Source organism: Diabrotica virgifera, chromosome 2 (genome assembly GCF_917563875.1).
Source record: "Diabrotica virgifera virgifera chromosome 2, PGI_DIABVI_V3a".
NCBI lineage: Eukaryota > Metazoa > Arthropoda > Insecta > Coleoptera > Chrysomelidae > Diabrotica > Diabrotica virgifera.
In genome coordinates, this window is record NC_065444.1 from 239,718,395 (window position 1) to 239,742,071 (window position 23,677).

Consider the following 23,677-nt stretch of genomic DNA (forward strand, 5'->3'; position numbering starts at 1 on the left):
ATTTTTCTGAGAGTGTCAACTTTGGGACCCCAAAAAAAATGCAAAACATCGATTTACCAAGAATCTGTACGCCTTAGAACAAAATGTTTCAAACAATTGAAATGGAGCTGAGATCATTTTAAACAAAAACGTTTATTAGCACTTTTTGTATAGAATGAACCGTTTTCTCAGAAACAACGTTTGAAACGACCTGCGATTTTTAATGTCATAACGCACGCGAAATCTATTTAAAACCAAATTTGTATCAACTCGTCGGTAAAAATTCGATATCCTTTGATCAGATATCGACAAAAATCAAAATGCATTTTAATGATGAAGAGTGCAACTTTTGTATACAATTTTTGCATTTTGCCGCGAATGAAATCCGTTCAGAAATTCGATCAAGAATAGAGCAGTCTAGAGCGGCCTTTTTGAAGATGAGGAAATTTCTGAGTAACCAAAGACTCAATCTACAAATCCGATATCGGATGGCAAAATGTTAAACTCTATTCCTCTTTACGGTGTCGAAGGTTGGACTGTTAGTGTTGACTTAATGAGAAAGTTGGAAGATTTTGAGATGTGCCTTTTTAGGAGAATTTTAAAAATACCGTGGACCGATCATATTAGGAACGAAATGATGTTGCACAGAAACAGAATTGAAAAACACAGAGAACTTTTGACTGCCATTAAAAAGAGAAAAACACATTCTTAGAAAGGATAACGAGTTATTATTACAGCTGATTATGAAGTATGAAGGGTAAAGGGGTCCTAGTAGACTATAAATATCCTGGTTAAAAACAGTGGCACACCGAGAATTTTCCACTAAGGGGTTGGCTTGGACACCGAAATATTCATCATCATCATTCTATACAAAAAGTGCTAATAACATTTTTGTTCAAAATTATCTCAGCTACATTTTTTGTTTAATTTTTTTTTTCTACGGCTTACAGATTCTTCGTAAATCTATGTTTTTCGTTCATAAAAATCGTCCTCATAGTGCAGTTCTAGGGGAAGCCCAGAATAGGAGTGGCAAACTTTTTGCATCCTTTTCGCGGTCCCAAAATTAACATTCTCAGCAAAATTCAGCTTGTTCGTATGACTTTTAAAGGTCAAATCTCTAACGACCAGAGCCTATTTTACTTCAACCCAGGCCCGATGAGGCACTACATAATTTTGGGGCACCTATATATATTTTAATAATAAAAATAACTTTTTTATGTATTAATTAATAACACAGCCCAACAAAAAAAAATTTTTGTCTTGCTGCCGAAAAAATATCAACTGATTTTAGTTAATTCATCTGTGCTGATTCCAAAAATACAAACCTTTTCTTTGTAGCAGCTCTAGTTTTCGAGATATAACATACTATCAGATACTTCAATATTCTTACATTTCTGTATATTCCAGCACCATAATTAGGGATTCCAATGAACTGTCAGTGGTGGCCGGTGGATGGCTAAACTGACATGGCCATAGACATAGTTAAGGGGGGTGGTCATGGCGTATCTATAATGTTTACCTTGAATATTGACAAATTTGTAAAGAATATCCTGTTTGGTTTTGTTTTTTTTGTTAATTGTGTAGCGAAATTTGTGAAATTGTGATAGCAAATTAAATATGAAGTGGTTTAAACATTGGATACGCCTATGGATGACAGTTTCGCCATCCAGCAGCCATATTATATCACGTGATTTGGAATGCCTAATAGGGCTTTTCATCGATTGTCATTTGTTTCGAGCTTCTGTCATGTGTCACATAATATTAATATATCTACGTCATACGTCTTCGGTTTGTATCATTGGTAATACCAATAACGTACGACGTAGATATATTAATATTATGTGACACATGACAGAAGCTCGAAACAAATGACTGTGAATGAAAAGCCCTATTGCAATATGTTTATAAACAAACTTAACAAATTCTAAGACAAATGGACAAATGAACAAAAGGGCATATTTTGGTGTTCATTTAGGAGATTAAGATAAATCCTGAGCTCCACATATGTAGTGTGCAAAACTTGTATTGAAAACTTGCGACAGTGGACGAAACGACAACGAAAATGTTTAAATTTGGTTTTCCAGTGGTATGGAGGGAACCAAAAAATCATTTTGACGATTACAATCGATAACATATCCTAACAATCGATACAAAAATTAAAATATGTAGCAATCCTCACAAGAATTTCTTTCGGTTAGCATAGTTAATGACTTCAACAATTTTGACCGGTTTAGAATGCATATTTTTGAAAAAAAGATATAATTTAAAAAAATCAGAATTTTTAAAATTATCGTACTTTTCATTTTCTTTTGATAATAACTCCAAAAATACTCAATATACGTAAAAAATCAAATATAACTAAATTTTAGTTTTTTTTGTTCCAAATACTTTATCCATTTTACTATTTCCGCAGAGTAAAAAATAACCGAGATAGAAACGTTTAATATTTCAATTTTGCTGCGAGAACCATGTAACCGGGGCCATTTAACCTTTTATTTTTAAAAAGTAAGATGTTTAAAAGACTAATTTTTAATTGACGTTTTTTAATAGCTCTTATTGGAATCAACTTTTAAATAGTTTTTAGGCGAACCTTTTATCTTAAAAATTAACGGAGTTATTTACAAAAAAAAACAATAACATTTTTTGGAAAAATTTTTAAAAGATACATTTTGAAACATTTTTGGTGCATAAATTTTAATGCTATCAACTTGCTCGAGGGCTTATTTGATAGATATTTCTATGAACTTTGTGTGTGTGTGTGTGTGTGAAAAAATGGCTTGGATGCGAGTCAGTTAGCCACAGATTTTTATTTTATTTTTACCTCAATTTATTAGTTTTGTTATATTTTTACGTATTTCACTTAAATGATTATATTTGTTTCTTTCAAGTAATTTATGAGTAATTTAAATATTTCCATTTTATGACAACTTAGTAGATATTCTATACTAATTGGAAAATGAACTTGTGTTTGTCGTAAATTGTAATATAATTGATTTATATATCTCTCGTTATCTATGAACTTTGACAAATGTTTTATAAGTTTATTTTATAAAATGCACCATTTCCCCGGTATTTAAGCTTGAATACTTAGATTTGGGTACTCAACGAAAAAAATATACATTCAATTACCTATAACTCACTTTTAGTTAACATTGAAAGGTTTTTCTAGTAAGAAGTTTATTTCATTTTTTATTAGCTCCATTTTGATAACTTTTTTGCAAAAACTTATAGTTTTTAAGTTATTTATGAAAACTCGGTTAAAAACATACATTTTTGTCACGAAAAATTAAAATCTTTGATCTTTAATAACTCAAAAAAGTTTTGATTTATTTTAATAAATTTATATAACAAATTTTGCTTATAATTTGTCTCTCTATCGAATTGTGGGGTTATTTTTAATAAAATAATTTTCACCCCCGAGGAGGGGTGGCATCCACCCCCAGGGTAAAAGCGCAAGTTGGCACCATGTCACCTTTGTTCCTTGAGATATCCTCTAACCACTCACCAATTTTCATGCAAATCGATGGAGGTACACCGAAATCGGAGGTAATAGCTCATATCCACCTTCATATAACTGCACTACTATCCATTTCCCGACTTTTATGGCACACAAGTTCGTTAGTGCAAAATTGAATAAACAGGCACACAAGATAAACGTTTTATTAATTATTTATAAAAATGAATATAACGTTTCCTGCTCTGAAGTACATTTTAATGTAAGTGAGTATATGCGTCTCCCGTATATGGGGCACGGCACGTTTAAAAACTCCCGTCGCGAAAGCGTTAAAAAAGATGCCTAGTTTTTCAATCTATCTTGTTTTTGTTAAACGTAGGGCTCAATCAATAAAGAGAAATAAAACAAAATTTACCTCAAAAGAGAACCACACACTTTCTATAGATAGTCCATCAGATGCAATATACAGGGTGTCCAGAAACTCTACCGACAAACGAAGACAGGAGATTCCTCACGTAATTTTAAGACAATTTAATCAAATTCACCTAGTCCGAAAGTGCTTCCTAACCTAAGGGAGCTAGAGCTCTTTGAAAATGGCGTCTTGTAACTAGTTTTTCTTAAATACCTCCAGAACGCTTCTAGCTAGAAAAACAAAAATGTGTACGCATATTTATCTTCCAGAGATAAATCATCGATTCCATCCATTGCAAATTTATAGTACCGGTCATAGGCGTCCGTTTTGGGTAGGGTAACGGTTATTTTATCGCATAACTTTTATATCTTTACATTTTAAGCATCTTTCACTTAGGATTATTAAATTGTGAGGTATGCTAGTACTAAAAGGTACTCTTGATTTAAAGTCGGTAGGACACACCGTTTCTAGAAAAATCGAATTGAAAATTTTTCGTTTCTTGAATTTGAAACAAAAATTGAAAAAAAAAACGGTGTATTTTACCAACTTGAAGAAAGAGGAACTTTTACTACTAGAATACCTCATAACTTAATAATCTAGTGTCAAAAATTCTTAAAAATTAAAGACAAAAAAGTTACGCGATAAAATAACCGTTGACCTACCCAAAACCGACGCATATGACCGATGCTAAAAATTCGCAATTAATGAAATCGATCCATCTCTGGAATATAATTGAACGTACAAATTTTCGTTTTTCTAAATAATTTTTTTTTTAAATTTAAAAAACGAAAAATTTTCAAATCCATTTTTCTAGAAAACGATGTATCCTATCGACTTAAAACAAGAGTACCTTATAGTACAAGAATACCTCACAATTTAATAATCCAGAGTCAAAAATGCTTAACCTTTTCACTGCGGCTAGTTATAAGAGTAGTATGGTCTTTAGTACGGCTGTTTCATGCCTGTGATGATCAATCCGGTTGCCGCAGTCAGTCGATGCAGTACTATGGCGAATAAATACGGTTCGCGCAGTGTATCAATACAGTGTATTCAGGACTGTAATTGCAATTTTGTAGAAGTAACTGTTGTTGTTGTTGTCATTTGTTGATATTAGATTCTTGAAAATTAATAATTTGCCAACGTAACAGACCTTGTTCAACTGTTTGTAATTTTGTTTTTGAAGATTTTTCCGACTTTTATTAGGAGTGGCAAAACCGGATACATGTTTTTCAAACATGTTTTACAAACACAATTTCTTGAAAATGCAACCCAAAAATCTCAGATTATTTACTATTATTTTTATTAGATTATTTATCAAATTACCTAATATGCCCATAGAGGTAAATATTAGCATAGAGGGAGTGTCATTTAGAGCGAAGTGACGACACCATCTTTTTTATTTGGATTAGTGCTGTTTCACTCTTACGCATAGTAAAGCTGTTACAGTTGTCCTCCTCTTCCGTGCCTATCTTCACACTGAATGTCATCATAGATTTTCGATACAATGTGTTAGAAAGAGATGCAGCAAACCAGTCCATGAGATCTTGTCGTCAGGAAGCGCGGAAGGTAGGCTCCCTGTATGTTAATATATACCTCTATGAATATGCCTAACTCTCTTCTATAGGCAACATACAATACGCAAACAATATCTGATTCATACGGTTGCCGCAGCGAATGCCGAAAAAGGTTACGCGTATTTATCCGGTTCCCGTTGTACGGACACGAAATTATTTTACGTATATGTCCGGTTCCCGCAGTGAAAAGGTTAAAAGTTAAAGACAAAAAAGTTATGCAATAAAGTAACCGTTGCCCTACCCAAAACGGACGCCTATGACCGGTACTAGAAATTTGCAATGGATGGAATCGATTTATCTCTGGAAGATAAAAAGCATACCAATTTTTGTTTTTCTAAATAAAAGCGTTCCGGAGGTATTTAAGAAAAACTAATTACCAGACGCCATCTTCAAATAGATCTAGCTCCCTTAGGAAGCATTTTCGGACTAAGTGAATTGGGTTAAATTGTCTTAAAATTATCTAAGGAATCTCCTGTATTCGTTTGTCGGTAGAGTTTCTGGACACCCTGTATAAATAGGTATCAAATATATTATTCCTGTGACACCCAAAATTGTACTCTGACTGATAGATGTGATAAAGGCAAAGACAGAAAAACCAACATGTTCATTTTAATATTTTTATATATTTTCATCCATATTTTCACGATCAAAACTTTGATCCTTAATATCCAGATTAGAATGCACTCTTTTGGTATGTCTCTTCAAATTTGTTAAATCATAATATTCCTTTGTACATATCTGACATTTATAAAGTTTTTCTCCAGTGTGAGCCCTTCTCACGTGATATTTTAGAGCTGTACTGGCTTTATACCCTTTATTACATAGTTTACAAACAAAGGGATTTTCTCCTGTATGGATTCTATAATGAGTCTAAAAACAAATGACAAATAAGACACCAAAAATTACAGGAATGTCTTTAAAATAATAGTCTACAAGCCAGGGCTGTTTACTGGCTGATCAATGTCTACGGAGTTTCGGTGTTTATTCATATACAATAATGAGTGCACTAACAACCGGCAAAATAACGGAAAAGACGGAAAGCATTGTGAAATAAAAAGAGATGAAACTATAGTGGAGGTGTAAAACTATCAATGGAAACATAACCGGGAAATATGACCCGTATGCACGCCAATGATGAATATAAAATTCTTAATTGTATGTCAAAAAATGCGCAATAACTACCTCTTAAAACCTACCAAATTTCATTTGCATATATCAACCGATTTTAGAGCAATAAATAAATAGTCAGTTTGTAAGAAAAAATTCAACATCCCGTATCTAGGAAACGAAGCATTTGCGGACATATCTTTATAAAGCAAACGGTCATTATTTTTTCATGCAGAATTACCCCTTAAAGTTTGTCGCACTTATTTAGAAACACCCTGTATTGATGAAAAACGTTACTAGTTGTTAAAGTACCTAACTTTTTTATTATCCAACAATAAGCGAATGAATCTAAAAGCAAAATGTTAGGAAAGCCTAAGACTACAGTTAAGTATTTCAATTTCAATATTTTAAATACGCTAGAATATTCCACAGGCTGTTCCGAACTTTAAGGAAAAAACACACTATGATTGTTACACTCGGTATGCAATGACGCTTACCTGTTTAGCAACAATATTATTACATCGATATTCTTGAAGAATAAAGCTACAACATACTAAAAAAATCACTCAAACCGGACAACAGGTATAAGAAATTCGACATATCAAAAATGTCCCATTTTTAAGGTGGTGCGTTAATTTTGCTGCTCAGTGTATATGTTATGGAAAATGACGTAGTAAATCCGGCCAATAACGTTATTGGCCGGACAATATCGACAATGGCCGGTTGAATTGGTCATTATGTGGACAATGGCTGGATATTAACGTTATTGTCCATAGAAACTGGACATTGAGGATACTTTTAAATTCTTGACAACATTTCTATCATTGCCCGGCCAATGTCGACAATGCCCGTTGTTAATCGGTCAATGTTGAAATTTTAACTAAAAGATAGGTTATGTGTAGGTTTACTGTTTACTATTGTTTACATAATGTGTGTATATTGTGTATGTATTGTTTTCGTGCTGAAATTACTCGTAAATTTATTTAATAAGTGTTATCATGGATATCAACGATGTGCGCACTCGTTTTAATAATTATATAAACCTAATAGTCAAGTGAAAACGTAATGACAATAAATCATTTTTAAACTGTGACGAATACAATAGCCGAATAAGTGAAATTAAAGAAGCGAAAAATATTTTGAGAACACCAGGTGCTAAAAAAACAACAAAGCACTATAGAATGAAATTCAATGATCAAGCCAGCTCCCACCAGTCACCTGCCTCTTGGAAGTTTAAACATTAATTTAAGCGAAAAACCATTGTTTATTTGTGAAATAAACATTTTTGTCTGATTCATGACAGCAGTAAAATGTACTTTGAATTAAATAAATTAAATTAAGCACACGACCCCTATTATGCCATTTAAAAAAATCATCGATTATGTCATCACACCCAGATGGAAGACGTCACTAGTATGCCATATATGCCAAAATATAACTTAAAAATAAAAATCGACCTGTTTCGAGATTTTTCCTTAAAGTCGCCGGTTTACGAAATAACGAATTTATTCCTTTCATTTGCACCATACTGTATATAAAAATATTATTATTTCCTTGTTTGTATTTATGAATATGTTACCCATATTATGATAAATAAAGATGTTTTATTTGTTTTTAGTAACTACTTATATTTCTGCAACTACTTTCAGAAATATCTTAGTATCTCATTTTAAACACTTATTGACTTACACCGATTGGCTTCTGCGGCATCGATTTATCAACATTGGCCATTTGCTTCTGGCCACTGTCGTTATTGACCGGTTATTGATGAAAAATCTAATTTTACGTTAAGTTTTTACAATATTGGCCAATATTTAAGGTTATTGTCGTTAATAATGGCCGGGCATTGCCGTTAATAACCATAGTATGGTATAACTAGATCCAAACCCAGACATCCAAAGTGAAAGTTATCCTCAAACTCCAAATTGTTCTATAGGGTCCACATAATGTTCAGAAAAAAGCCACACCATTTTAAGCGTCGGGTTTGGGGGGGGGGCGAGAGGGGGGAGAAATCCGTAAATTCGTAGTGTTTACGTTTTTCTTCAATATTTCTAAAACTATGCGATTTAGCATGAACAACCTTCTATACAAAAATGTTCTACATTAAATTTGAAACAAAAGGTCCTATGCATAATCCTTCTAAAATGAACGGTTCCAAAGTTACGGAGGTAAACAGTATAGTATAATTGGTCCAATAAAGGCCTAACCCAGACATTAAAAGTAAAAGTTTTTCTCCAACACCAAATTGTTCTATATGGTCCAGATATTGTTCAGTAAAAAGTTACACCATTTTGAGCGTCCGGTTGGGGGGGGGGGGGAGAAATCGGTAAATTAGTAGTTTTTTATGTTTTTCGTCAATATTTCTAAAAATATGCTTTAGCGTAAACAATGTTCTAAACAAAAATGTTCTACATCAAATTTAAAACAAAAAAAGGTCCTATCCATAATTGTTATAAATTCAACAATTCCAGAGTGACGGAGGGTGAAAAGTGGAGGTTTTCGATACTTTTTATATTGTTTGGGCAATTTATAATATTTTTACTGATTGAAAGAAATTTTCTTTAACAGGATTTGCTATTTCAGTGGCCGATGGTATGCTAGTGATAAGCCCTTGAAGAAACGTCAACCCCACCACCCAAAAATATCATCATCAATTGCCCAAATAATATAAAAAGTATCGAAAACCTCCTCATTTCACCCTCCGTAACTCTGGAACCGTTGATTTGATAACAATTATAGATAGGACCATTTTTGTTTTAAATTTTATGTAGAACGTTTTCGTATAGAACATTGTTTACGCTTAAACATAGTTTCAGAAATATTGACGAAAAACGTAAAGAAACTACTAATTTACCGACTTCTCCCCCATCTGCCCCCCAAACCGGAAGTTTAAAATGGTGTTTTTTTACTGAACAATTTACTTTGGATGTCTGGGTTAGGCCTTTTTTGGATCAATTATACTATACTACCTCCGTAACTTTGGAACCGTTCATTTTAGAAGGATTACGCATAGGACTTTTTTGTTTCAAATTTAATGTAGAACATTTTTGTATAGAAGGTTGTTCATGCTAAACCTCATAGTTTTAGAAATATTGACAAAAAACGTAAAAAACTACGAATTTACCGACTTCTCCCCCCTATCCCCCCCAAACCCGACGCTCAAAAAGGTGTGACTTTTTTCTGAACATTATTTGGACCACATAGAACAATTTGGTGTTGGAGGATAACTTTCACTTTGGATGTCTGGGTTATGTCATCTTTTGAATCAATTCTATCATACTACCATGCAAGGAAAATGGACATTCACGACAATGCCCGGCCATTAACGTCAATGTCCAATTTACATCATTGACCGTAACATATACATATTGTATACAAGCAATCATTTAGCCCAGTCGGGATACCATTTGAACTTGCATTAAGAGCTGCCCCAAATTTTATTTTTCTAATCTTTAGAGGGATCAATAGTAGTATAAATTTAAAATTTCGACTGAATTTGACCGTTGCGTTAGCTGCCATCTTGATTTTAAACGACAACCGTTTTTTCTCAATATCTCCGCCATTTTCAACTTTTCGACAAAAAATATACAAACTGAAATTGTTGAAAATGCGATTTTCTATAATTTCGTTTATTACAATTTTTTTCATGCGGTCCATACTTTCCGAGTTATGGGGAAAAACAGTGACAGTTAAAGCACAATTATTGATTTATTGAATTATCTCGTTTATTATTACTTTTACAACAAATTTTAACCTATACAAAAATAAAAAGAATTAAATTTTGTACAATTTTGATCTCTTTCATTTTTTTGATAAAATCAATATTTAAGGTAGTACGTATGCGGTAAAGGCGCGAGCGTAAGACCCCATTGATTTTAAAGCAATTGTTTTTGTTCAATATCTTCCCCATTTTCAACTTTTCGACAAAAAGTGTAAGGACCGAAATTGTTGCAATTAAGTTTTACTACAATTTTTGAGAGAACCAGTGGTGGGTCTTAGAGGGGAGAATGGGAAAATTCCCCCTAACAGGGTTCAAAATGAAAAAAAAATTGTTGAAATATTAAAATATGTTAGCTGACATGAAACTTAATTATCGACAGACAAATTCAACCAATAAAACCCGCTGGTTAATAAAATTCAGTGAACTTAATGCATATAAGTTATTATTTATGTCTTTTATGTACTTAGTTTGGTTGGTGTTTCATTGGAAGTTTCAAAAATTGTATAAAATATAATTCTCTTTATTTTTGTTTATGTACAATTATGCTTCCCCTCCGCTTCCACTATTTTCTTCCTTAACTCGGAGAATATTGATCGCATAAAAAAATTGTGGAAAAAAAATTGTAGGAAATTGCGTTTCCAACAATTTTAGTTCCTACCGTTTTTGTCGAAAAGTTTAAAATGGCGGAGATATTAAGCAACAACGGTTCTCCTTTAAAATCAATATGGCGGCTAATGCAACCGTGGAATTCAGTCGAGATTTTAAATTTACACTACTATTGATCTCCCCTAAAGGATAGAATTATAAAATTTGGGGCAGCTCGGAAAAAAGATTCAATTCAGTAATTATGCTCCCCCCACCACTTTTTACTATTTTCCCACTTAACTCGAAAAGTATCAACCGCATGAAAAAAATTGTTAAAAAGAAATTGTAGGAAATCATATTTGGAACAATTTAAGTTGAAAATGGCGTAGATATTCAACAAAAACAATTGCTACAAAATCAATCAGGTCTTACGCTCGCGCCATTATCGCATACATACTACCTTAAATATTAACTTTAGCAAAAAAATGAAAGAAACTAAAATTGTGTAGAATTCAATTCTCTCTATTTTTGTATAGGAACATTTTTGTCGTAAAACTAACAATAAACGAGATAATTCAATAATTATGCTCTATATTTATATATAACTGTCACTATTTTCCGCTATAACTCGGAAAATATCGATGGCACGAAAAAATTGTTAAAATAGAAATGATAGAAAATTACATTCTCAACAATTTTGCTTGTTAACCTTTTTGTCGAAAAGTTGAAAATGGCGGAGATATTGAGCAAAAACTGTTCTCATTTAAAATCACGATGGCGGCTAACGCAATGGCGGAATTCAGTCGAGATTTTAAATTTACACTACTGTTGACCCCCCCCTAAAGATTAAAAAATAAAATTTGGGGCAGCTCCTAATGCAAGGTTAGGCCTGTTATTCGTCTAACCCGACTGGGTTAATTCTGAAACTCCGTATAAACTTTGATAGGCCACCAAACAGCCTTGACTGCTAGACTAAAAAGCATTAATGATGTTGTTAAAATAGATTTTCTTATATCTCACCTGAAGATTGCTATTTGTTTTAAAAATTTTCCCACAAATAGTACATAAGAATAACGATTCCTTTGGAATATTATCATTCTTTAATTGTTTGTCATGATGGCCTGAACAAACAGAGCTCTCACAAACATTACATAATTTAACATTCTGCACCGATGCTTCATGTTTGAGCATATTATGAGCAGCCAAGGAACGTGCACTGGAGAACATCTTACCACAATGTTGACACTGGAAATCTTTCTTGCCATTGTGAATGAGTATGTGTCTTTTAAGATCACTCTCTTGGGTAAAAGTTTTCCTACAGGAGTTGCAAGCATAAGGACGCTCACCTACGGTACAATGCATACAATTTTATTAATTTTCATTTATTCAATTATAAACGGAATATCCCCAATAACAGTAAAATACAATTATGACCGTGCAAGTCCGGAAGAGCGACACCTGATTTCATAGCTCAGCAACATTTTTAGCACTTTTAATTATAATGGCCAATTATATTATTCTCCGTTCTTTTATATGGCGTGGAGTCATAGACCTTAACTGAAGCATCACTGAAGAGACTCGAAGCATTTAAATGTGGTGCTATAGACGCATGTTGAGGATTTCCTGGATAGACAGAGTTACCAACGAAGAAGTTCTACATAGAATGGGTAAAGAGCGCGAACTAGTCGTAACCATAAAACGTCGCAAGCTGGAATACCTAGGCCATATAATGCGCAATGAACAACGATATGACCTACTTCTGACCATATTTCAAGGTAAAGTGCATGGGAAAAGAGGTCCTCCAGATTCTAGATCATGTTTTCTCGAGTAGTGGGCCTAGCGGCAAAAACAAGGTCTTTAATCCGTCCCCATAAATAAAAGTCTAAAACAGTTAAATCTGTTGCTATTCAATCTACTCTTGAAAAAGTAAATGCTTGCATCGAAAATTATGGGAAACAATTTGAACATTTAGGCAGTCACTAAGACTAAGTAAGTAGTTGCTTTTATTTCTTTGTTATATTTTATAGTGTTGTCTTGTTTGATTTAATTACATCTGGAAAATGTTTTTTTTTGTTTTTCCATAGCACACTACTTTTCTTTAACCTCATTTACACATTTCTTAAGATATCTCGAGATAAAAAAAAGGTATCGGCATGCGATTTTCGGTATTATGTTGCTAATTTGGTCTAATTTTGTAATACAGGATTAAAAATGCATAGGTACTTATATTTAATATTTTCCAAAGAAGATTTCTGAAAATAATTAAATAACGCCTCCTAGCTTGCATATTACTTATTAGGCTATTTCGAAAATAAGACAATTACATTGACGAAAAAGAGCTGTTTTCAACAAGATCATGTATGCAAAATTCGATTTAGCTGAACCGGACTTACAGTCATCTTTTCATAAAAAGGTTCCCACTCACCCCCACCCCTTATTTGCAAAGGTAGACTTAAACTTGTGAAATCAAATATGCGCAGAATTTTATGAAGAATACGATCATTGGATTTCTAGTGCCCTTTCATTAGGTAAATCTTGTAAAATTTTGATTTTTGATATTCAATTACGCCCTCTAGCGGTGGACCTACAATTATGAAAATAATTTTCAGGCTTTTCCCGAGGCAACTTTTGTTATAAATATTTTTTTCTCAAAGCTGTACTATAAACGGTTCCTGAGATATGGCCGAGAGCCATTCTGATTGGGACACCCGGTACATGGTTCAACACAACAACCACAAACCTTTTTAGAGCAGCAGTGTGCAAAGTACAGATTGTCATGATGGTCGCCAACAGGCGAAACGGATATGCCCTACAAGAAAAAGAAGAAGCAGCTAGGTATCTAAGACCATATTATAATTTACAGTCTGTAAAGCTTAATTATTGCTAGAAAACTGTAAAAATGATACTGATATACTTAAAGTATTTTCACATAAATAGTTCTAATTGTTTGATGTATGCATATATCTAAATATGTTAAATTAAAATGGTTTTAGAGGTCCCGTCATTTGGGATGGCACTAATTTGCATATTATTGCACTGTTAGGTCTGGATCCGCGTATGAAAAAAAAGTTGATTAATAGCAAGCTGAAAATTTGTTAATAGCTTAAGGGTGTCTAGTCGGATAAACTTTGATATATGGAAACACTGGAACAGGGGCCGTTTTAATTGTGGAACAGGTTAAAAATTTGGAACGATCACACCACGAAAACTCTCATGGCCAAATGGGCGTTTTAATGAGTGGAACATGTAGAATATGTCAACTAACAGGAATTATGACAGGTGATAAATATCAGTCTGATTTTTGCATGAGAGTTTAATCTCTGTTCGGAGAGTTTAAGTCTGTTCTGTCGGACAAAATAAATGTGCCGTTTTCGTGGTGTGACCGTTCCAAATTATTAACCTGTTCCACAATTAAAACTGCCCTGTTCCAGTGTTCTCATATGTCAAAGTTTATCCGACTAGACACCCTTAAGCTATTAACAAATTCTCAGCTTGCTATTAATCAACTTTTTTTTCATACGCGGGATCCAGACCTATGTATAGAAGTCCTACTTTAAAGTCTTTTCCTAAGCCACGCATTGGCATTAAATAATTTCAATACTCAGTAGCAAAATTCAATGTCAGTAACCAATCACCAACTTTAAAGGCGGTTCTTAGATCATTTTTAGATGCGTCATAATATGCAAATTAGTGCCATCCCAAATAACGGGACCACTACCTACCTGTATGTATCCTGAGATGTCTCTCTAAATGTGAATTTTTCTGGAAAACCTTATAGCACAAAGGACATTCGAATACCTTCTTCTCATTAACATGAGTTTTTATGTGTCTACCAAATCCAAAACTACCAAAATATTTGTTACAATATGGACAATGAGTTTTGTTTGAATTATTTAGAATGTCATTGTCTAGTTTATTGTTTTCTTGGATAAAATGCTTAATATTTTTATGTTTTTGTAAACTCCTAGCACTGTGGTATCGTTTATTACAAATTGAGCAAACATATGGGGTTTCTCCTAAAAAGACACTAAGTTATTATTACAACATAGGCTATTGGTTATTAGTCTATTCACTCACGGTAAAATATTGAAAAACCTATAAATTTTTAAATAATGCATAGATTGAGATGAAATTTGGCATATACGTAGCTAACATGTCAAAGAAAAAAGTGATACTGTGCCGATATGTGCTTTTGTCCCGGGGGTGGGTGCCTCTTGTAGGAGGTGAAAAAATATACGTTCAAAATAAGTCCGGAAGTGCGTAAACTGGCTAATTTTAAGCAACGTTTGTTCTATAGAGTTTTTTCACTAAAGTCAATACTTTTCGAGTAAATATGTTCATTTTTCAAAAAAAACCACGTTTTCAGACGGATTTTCGTAAATAACTCAAAAAAGTAAGCCGAAAAAAATATTCTTAGCAAAAATACAGTTCATAAAAAATTGTGTATGTGTGAATTATGTAGAACCAGCAGAAGCAGAGTTGCAGCTAATGAATAATAGGTTCTTTTTCGTCAAATTCGTTAAATTAAATTCCAAATCGAATATTTCAACGTGAAATAACCAAAAGATGAAAAAATGAAGCACTTTCCGGAGAAAACCCATTAGAACTTTTTTAAAGTGCTTAAGAAAAGCTTTATTTTTGTTTTTAAAAAAGTTTCTAGCACCAAAATTAGTAAGTATGTTACGCTCAAAATTAAAGTTAGTCCCTTTTTCTTGGGAAAAAAATCGTAAAAATCACCCCCTAATTAGCATCCCAAATGAAATTAGTTGATAGGTACCGCTTCACAAGTTACTTTACTTATGTATTTTTTATATGATCTGTAAGTTTCATCGGTTCAAGGTGCTTATGAAAAATGAAAATAAACTAAATCTATTTTATAAAATATAACAAGATGAAAATTATAGAAAGAAGTATTTTTGAATAAAATTGAGTAAAAATGATTGGCTCTTGTTTTTTGCGCGCCATTAAAATGTATTCTAGGTATTTTGGACACGTTTAATAGCTTTTTACATTGCTTTTCCATACACGCAAAATTTTTGCCAAGCACTTTGACATTTAGTCAATTCATATGACACTGCGATTTTATAGTATTACAATATAAAAATGAAGGTGTAAACTTTTCAGCGACCGCATCTCTAATGTATGTGTGTATACATCTAAGTACCATAAGAAATACATGTTCCGATTATCCATGCTTTTCAATTGTCTGTGTCAGATCCGGTCCTGTTGGAGCATGGATAATCGAGGTTCTACTGTATATAGTTAAATCAAAAAATTCACCTGTATGCAACGTTAAATGAACTGTTAAGCTACGCATATATAAGAAACTTTTTAAGCAGTAGGAGCATCTAAATGGCTTAATTCCAGTGTGAATTTTCATGTGTTTGCTTAGTGAGTTTCGTGATGTTAGCAACCGGTCACATTTTGTACATTTAAATGGTGGTTTTTTTCTATTTCTATGTCGTTTTTTGTGACGCAGCAAACTTAACTTAGTTGGAAATACTAAAACAGAAAAGATATCATAAAGATTAATTTTTTGGTATCAAAAATAAACTAACTGGCACAATTGAGGGGGTCAGACGTAAAAGGGTTTAAGTGCAGTAATGATAGTTCTGAGATAATCAGCTTCAATTTGTTTGAGTTTTATAAATTCTAGGATTCATTAAACTAAAATATGTCTAGTGTACATGTTCTAGAAAATAGTAAAAATATATTATTAGGTACTCTTACTATATCCTTCCTGTTTTCAATTATTAAAAAAAATGTACTTGAATCGGTACATGGTGTTGATAAAAATGTTACTGGTAAAACGTTTCAAGTGCAGATTTTGACTATTACTAATCATTTTGATCCCAGTTGTTATCCACAGTGTAACTACAACTGACAAGTTGCATAATCAGTCTTCAAAATTCGGTACAAGTCTAATATTTATTTACTTGAAATTAATCCTGTATTAACATGGGGGTTTTACAGAATACTAAAAATAATTTTGTGGTAAAATGATTCAAGCGCACTTAAACCCGTTTACTACTACTTGTTTTTACAGAATACTAAAAATAGTTTTGAGTTAAAACAGTTCAAGCGTACTTACACCCGTTTACTACCAATGCAAACTGCAATTATTTTCATTAAATTAAATGTAATGGCGATAAATGGCGACTGCAGGGCGAAATATGCTTGAATCCTTTTATCACCAAGTTATAATACCATTTAAGTAAGTATGTGAATATGTACTTCAAGCATATTTTTAGAAAAGTGCACTTAAACCCTTTTACTTCTAACCCCCTCAATTAACCGCTCACCTTGTATTTTTTTCAATTTGCAGAAATTGTTAATCTCGGACCATATTTTATGAAAGGTACGATTTTGGGAAAAAGAAAACAATAAAATCAAATAAATGTCGTTTATCAAGGGATGCGCTTAGCAAAAATTATATGTTTAAAAATCTTGGTATTATATTATGGTATCCTGGATATCTGATTAGGAGATATTGTGCCACTCCACTCCTCAGACATCTTGAGCTCTCTGAGGATGTAGGTACTGGTACTACTCTTACTTATCTTTTGAGGCTGTCTCAAATGTATTCAATTGGGTGGATCTTGCAGCATGGAAATGTGCATTGTCATGGATTAATCTAATGTCTAAAGTTATCATCAATGAATGGTGCGAAAGGCATGACATGGTCTTGGAGAACTAGTTACACATACGTTTGAGCATTCACACTGCTTCTATCAAACACAACAAGATCAATATGAGCTTCGTCAGAGATACCTACCCAAATTATTATTGATCCTCCTCGGTAAGCCACTGTTTCGGTTAGAGTGCACAAAGCAAACCTTTCATTTTGACACCTGTAGACACACTGACATCCATCTGGACCCCTTAGGGCTATTCTGCTCTTATCTGATGTTCTAATGTTCTTCCATTCCTCCACACGCCGATCAGCATATTTTAAGCCCCAAATTTCTTTCTGCCATTCTTTTTCTAATGATACTTTCGCTCACACTAACATTTCTCACCTCAAAAAGATGCATATGAGCTTCAGGACTGGTGCAAAAGCGAATTCTCTTGAATCTTGATCTTGAATTGTAGTGCATCAATGTGGATGTATGAATCTCTCTCCTGAAATCGTCTGACAAAATCCAAGAATCCCAGAATACCGTAGTTAGGGGTATATCACGTGTACAATCGATATGATGTTGGCTGTACCTGTACCCATCATCAGCTAAAGCCACTGCCCTAGTTGCATCAGTTTCAACGAGTGGCTTTTTTATAGTCACAAAAATAATCATCACTAACATTTCAAATTAAACAAATATTTGCTTACTATGATGAAATAACAGGAAATGTTTTAACAGTTAACACTTAACACCCTGGTTGCATTTAGAGATATTTATAAACCTACGTTGGGTGTGTTACGTTACGAGGCATATATTATGTCTCGTATACCTCATTTGCCACCATGTGTTATGACCCAGTTGACTCAGCCAAGCGTTAGTGTAGTACGAGGTCTATTTGTCCCGTAACGCAGTCAAGGTTTTAACACAATAACACTACAACAACAATGTAGAACAATGACTAAATTCCAAAAACCCTTTGGTGACACAAATTTAGGGAAAGAACATGAGAGTATTAGTGTTCAATTTATTACCAGCGTACCCACTCGACAGAACACAAAACAGTTGATAAGCTATAGTTAATGTAAACAAGTGGAAGACTCATAGAGGTGGGCAGTTAATTGTGCTGTAAGCATAGTTTTTGAATGAAATTTATACCTTTGTTACATACTTCACAAGTTTTCTTAATTTCACTATTTAGTATTACATCAACCTCTTTTGTACACATGTTCTTGTTAATTTGTTTACTAATTTTACGTTCTTCTAAATGAGGAATGCATACTTGTGTCTGTTTAAAATTATTATTACAAATGTCTAACTGTAAAAACTCTGTGTTCTCTTCATGTTTTTTTGGCTCAGTTTCTTCTAGTGAAATATGTTCCACTGTTCCCTTCGTTACTATTTTATCTACTTGGCAAGGTATTTCAATAGATACTTCAATTTCAACATAGGGATGTTTTAAAGCCATAAGAAACAAATTATTATTAGCTGTACATAGTTCTATAAATTGTTTAATTTCTTGTAGACGACTGACACAAGTCTTGCAAATATTTTTTGGTAGTAGATCATCTTCAGTTATCTGCAAAATTTAACAAATTGGTGAGTTGATGTAGTAGAACTAAGTATATTTTTAAATACCTACCTGTATTTTGGTAATTTCTTTAAAAACCTGCATTACCTCTAGATTGCTTAGAGGTAACAAATCTTTGGGTTGAAGACAAAGCCTGCAAATGGATGAAAAATTATTTACAGAAAGTCTCAATTGAGTTTCCATTATTTATTTCCGGTAATTTTTAACTTTTGAATTTTTTGGTTAGGTCACATTGTTTATTTACAATTTTCTTGTATTCTTGGTTGCATAACTAGATATTGCTAAACAAGAATCTACAGGTCGAGCAAGTCTCGTAAATTTCACGATTGCGAGCCACGCTTCACGCAACCGTGTTTGCGTACTTGTGTTTCGAGTTGCGTGGTCGTGCGGAGTTATATTTACCAAATTTAAATGTAATCGTTTCTACTGATAATAATATACTATTCTCAATATGGCTACTGGGTGTAAAAGATAAATCTTATTCTATCTGTTCTTCATGAGTTTTAGATAATTTTAGTTGTATTTCTTTGTAATTTTGTGTTGTACAAAGATTAATTTAACATTTTCTCTGGAAGTATTAATTTAGAAAGATAATATGCTTCATTGGTGTTGTGTTTTGAAGTGTGAAATGCAAAGTAATTGTGAAGTCAAGATAAAGTTCACTTTTAAACTGAACTAAATAAGGTATCTGAGAGACAACAATGGTTAAATGCAATACAATGTACAGGTTTTACTAGCGAAATGAAAATTTTCCTGTCCTGTCTGCTGTAATCATTTTATATCTGGTAAGTTACAATTACAACAGTAACGATTTTTGAAGATGTTAACATTTTAATCTTATAGGAAAATAGGAAAACCAGCCGACTTAATCGATAATAACAATCTCCAGATTGGGTTCCTTCAATAAATATGGGCTATAAACACAATGAAATAAGTTCCCCAAAATCTAAAATGGAGTGGTATCAAAGGAGAATTAAAGGAAATAATATTCATATTGAAATTATTTATAAGGCACTGGACTGTCTTAAATTCTACAATAATACTAGGTGGGTAAATGATTTTAGACATTTTTCATTAAGAGTAGAAGTAGATTTTCATTCAGTAGATTTAAGACTTGCTTACACGGGTAGAGTAATGATGCAAGTACTTGATAGAGTAGAGTAACTCTACCTGTAAAAATGCTCAGCACAGTAGAATAGCTGGTAGAGTGTATAGTTGGAGTTAAAGTAGAGTGACTAGCAACCTATGGCAAAGTAACTACTCTATGACCACCACTACTGCCAAAATGTCTACTCGGCTGCACACTCTACCCATGGAACACGCTCAGTTATGGCAGAATAGAGTAGGTAGGAGAGTACATGGGGGCGCTGTCATTCTGGCTGGAATTGTGTTTTGTGTAAATAGTGAAAATGAAGTTCACCGAAGATGAAACTTTAAAACTTGTAGAGCTATAATACGGCGAATACCAGTGTTTATGGAATTTAGGTAGTGTATACTACAGAAATAAAAGTTTGCAGCAAGCTGCGGAGGATGAAATCGTCTAAAGAATGGCAAAGGAGGCTTTGGAGTAAACGAGCTTAAGCAAAAAATTAAGAATTTAAGGTGCACTTATAATCAAGAGTGTTTAAAAATACAAAAATCGGTTTCACTATACTAGCATCAGTACTATACTTGTACTCTCCTCATGTGAATGGTATCAAGCCATTTTTGGTAGAGTACTACCGCTACTCTACTCTCCTCAAAACTCTACCCATGTAAACAAGTCTTTAGAAACAGTGGAAAATGAGGTAGCTAGTAGAGTAGTAGTAGAGTAAAATATACTGGATTAGCAAATTACAATGTTTTAAGTTAATACAGTAGCGATCAACAGGTAGCCAAAACGTGTTCCAAGATTGCCACTGTAATTTTGAATATTTTTTCGAGGTATTTGGCACACGTATTCGTAAAATAATAAAGAATGGCGGTACAGAGCCCAATTTGAAAAATATATTAATATGTGGAAATTACTCTGTAATTATACAATATTTAAAAAACGAGCCTGTACCGCCATTAAGAAGAACAAAAAAATACACTTTCTTCAAATAAACTTTTTTATCCGATGCCTAGATTTTGTGTAATTTTGGAACTACTAATGAAATAAAAAATTTTAGTAGTTCCAAAATAACACAAAATCGGATAAAAAAGTTGTATTTGAAGAAAGTGTATTTTTTTGTTCTTCTTAATGGCGGTACAAGCTCGTTTTTTTATATTGTATTTAATTACAAAGTAATTTCCACATATTAATATATTTTTCAAATTGGGCTCTGTACCACCATTCTTTATTATATTAAGAATATGTGTGCCAAATATCTCGAAAAAATATTCAAAATTACAGCCGCAATCTTGGAACACCTTTTCGCTACCTGTTGATCGATACTGTTTCCTCTTAAGATAGTTTTAATAGTTATTTATGATATAAGTATTAAAAGTACAATTTTAAGACGCGCATGTGAAAGTTAACTTGAAAAAATAATTTTATTAATGTTTTGACTTCCACATCAGATGTCATTGTCAAAATACAAAATATTCATTATTATTAGGTTTATTCTAGCAAACAGTCAAACTAGTCAAAAACCGTCAGCAAACAGTTGGTCGGTAAAAGAACATAATACAGTCACCAGTGCGATCCCCTCTACTCGCGCTGGTCCACTATTCGCTGATGATTTCAAACTGTTTTAAACTGATGCTAAAACAAACCTATTATTATTATGCATATCATTATCTGTAAATAATATTTCTTCTGATTGTTAATTGTAAAGGATAGAAAAATTACCATTTATTTTATTTTTTTTTAGAATCAGCTGAGAGAAGTGGTCTACAAAAAACCAGGAAGGAAACGGAATATGTGGCTACGAAAGGCAAAAGAAAGGTTTACAAAGCAAATGTGACACATTTTTTTAAAATATTTAGGAATATCAGTAAATTGCATTAAAAAATGTATGAAAAGATTTTGTTCAATAAAAATGTTTATATTTATCAAGGATGTATTATTTGGTATGGCCACATATCGTCAGTGATGTAATAATACATCCTATCTGTTTTTTTTCATGAGTTTTGTAAGAGAGACTAAAAACTTGTCTTAGGGTCACCTCCTGTTTTCATATGATATTTGTTTTGTAGTAAATTAAACTATCTATGAACTACAAAACAAGTCAAAACTTACATATGAACACAGGAGGTGACCTTAAAACATGTTTTTCCATCTCTCATACAAAACTCATGAAAAAACAGATAGGAGGTATTGTCACATCAGCAAGGATGTACAGTGATGAGTGCCCTAATAACCGGCAAAATATGGGCAACATATTTAGTTGTGAGATAAAAAGAAATGAAACTAGTCGAGCTGGGAAATTTAGCGAAATTAACCTTTAAATTTACGTTATATTGATCCCACCTTTACACATATCGGAGGAGTATGTCAACTAAAACTGTCACTGTGACAGTGGTAGTTTCCAAACTCGTCTGATATGTCTGAAGGTGGTACACAATCAATACAATCTAAATGTATAAGTTAATATCGCTAAATTTCCCAGCTCGACTAGTTTCATGTCTTTTTATCTCACTACTTAATACATCTTTTGTGCTATTTTGCCGGTTATTAGAGCGCTCATCACTGTATTTCTGGTATATCCAGGGAATGTCTACAAAATATATTTTGAATGTCCAGAGAACATTCGTGGACATTCATGGAATGTTCCAATAAGACATTCAGGTAATGTTTAAAATGCTGACACAGGATTTTCCTGGGATGTTCAGGGAACATGTTTTCGGGGATATTCCAGGAATTTTTCAATGTCTGTGTACCTTCTATGGACCTATATGGAATATTTTGGTGTTATTACCGCCGCACTCCACTTGCGATTTGTAATCAGGAAGATTGAACACATTGTTTCAAATACAAGTCAATCCATTTGTGACTAAATAATCATAGATTGACTTCTATTTGAAAGAATGTGTTCAATCTTCACAACTACAAATCGCAAGTGGAGTCTGGCGCTTAGGGCTACTTCCTCTTTGGTATTATGTATTATACTACAGAAATCAGGAACTTTCCTTCTAAATATATGTATGCATCTTGGCCATCAAACATATTCTTCGAAACATTTTTTTAAGGGGTTACATAGGTCTTGTGGGTAAAAAAAGTGACTTTTTAAAAAAAATATATCTCGAAAACTAAAATTTATTTTTATTTATAATTGGAACATGTAAAAGTATAGTACTTAAGGTAATCTCAAAAAAAGTTTCAGCCAAAAATATTCATTTTTGTAGAGTTTAAGTTTTTTTTGCGTTGGCAGCATAACTAAGTCCAGTCTCATCTGAAATCAAAAAGTTTCTTGTAGTTTATACCTCTGGCTAGAATATGAACGAAGGAATTAAAAAAAATTAAATTTGAAGATTTTACATAAGTTTAAACACATTTTTGACCCCAATTTTTCTCATTTTTAAAGTAGTTTTTTTTTATAAAACAAAAATGACCTCATCTAATAAAAAATCCTTTGTTCATTCACTAGCCAGAGGTATAAACTACAAGAAACTTTGATTTCAGATGAGACTGGACTTGTTATGCTGCTCACCCTAAAAAAGGGCTGTTGTCGAAA

The 23,677-nt window shown here is 32.9% G+C and overlaps 1 protein-coding gene and 1 long non-coding RNA gene across 3 annotated transcripts in view; one reads left to right on the top strand and one right to left on the bottom strand.

Moving 5' to 3' along the window:
- Positions 1 to 6,032: 6,032 nt before the first annotated feature.
- LOC114328515 (zinc finger protein 721-like) overlaps positions 6,033 to 23,677 on the bottom strand; it is a 70,098-nt gene continuing 52,453 nt past the window's right edge. Inside the window, exons 6-11 of the mRNA XM_028277378.2 lie at positions 19,092 to 19,226; positions 18,608 to 19,028; positions 16,113 to 16,334; positions 14,555 to 14,848; positions 11,853 to 12,178; positions 6,033 to 6,289 (exon numbers count right to left, since the gene is read on the bottom strand). Of these exons, the coding sequence (XP_028133179.2) occupies positions 6,038 to 6,289; positions 11,853 to 12,178; positions 14,555 to 14,848; positions 16,113 to 16,334; positions 18,608 to 19,028; positions 19,092 to 19,226 (1,650 nt within the window). The 3' untranslated portion in view covers positions 6,033 to 6,037. The remainder of the gene's footprint in view (positions 6,290 to 11,852; positions 12,179 to 14,554; positions 14,849 to 16,112; positions 16,335 to 18,607; positions 19,029 to 19,091; positions 19,227 to 23,677) is intronic.
- LOC126879841 (uncharacterized) lies at positions 19,221 to 22,055 on the top strand. Of its 2 annotated transcripts, XR_007696309.1 has the most exons (3): positions 19,238 to 19,825; positions 19,884 to 20,086; positions 21,875 to 22,055. It is a non-coding gene; the product is annotated as an uncharacterized LOC126879841 (long non-coding RNA). The 2 variants fall into 2 exon arrangements; XR_007696308.1 differs by having other exon boundaries at positions 19,221 to 20,086.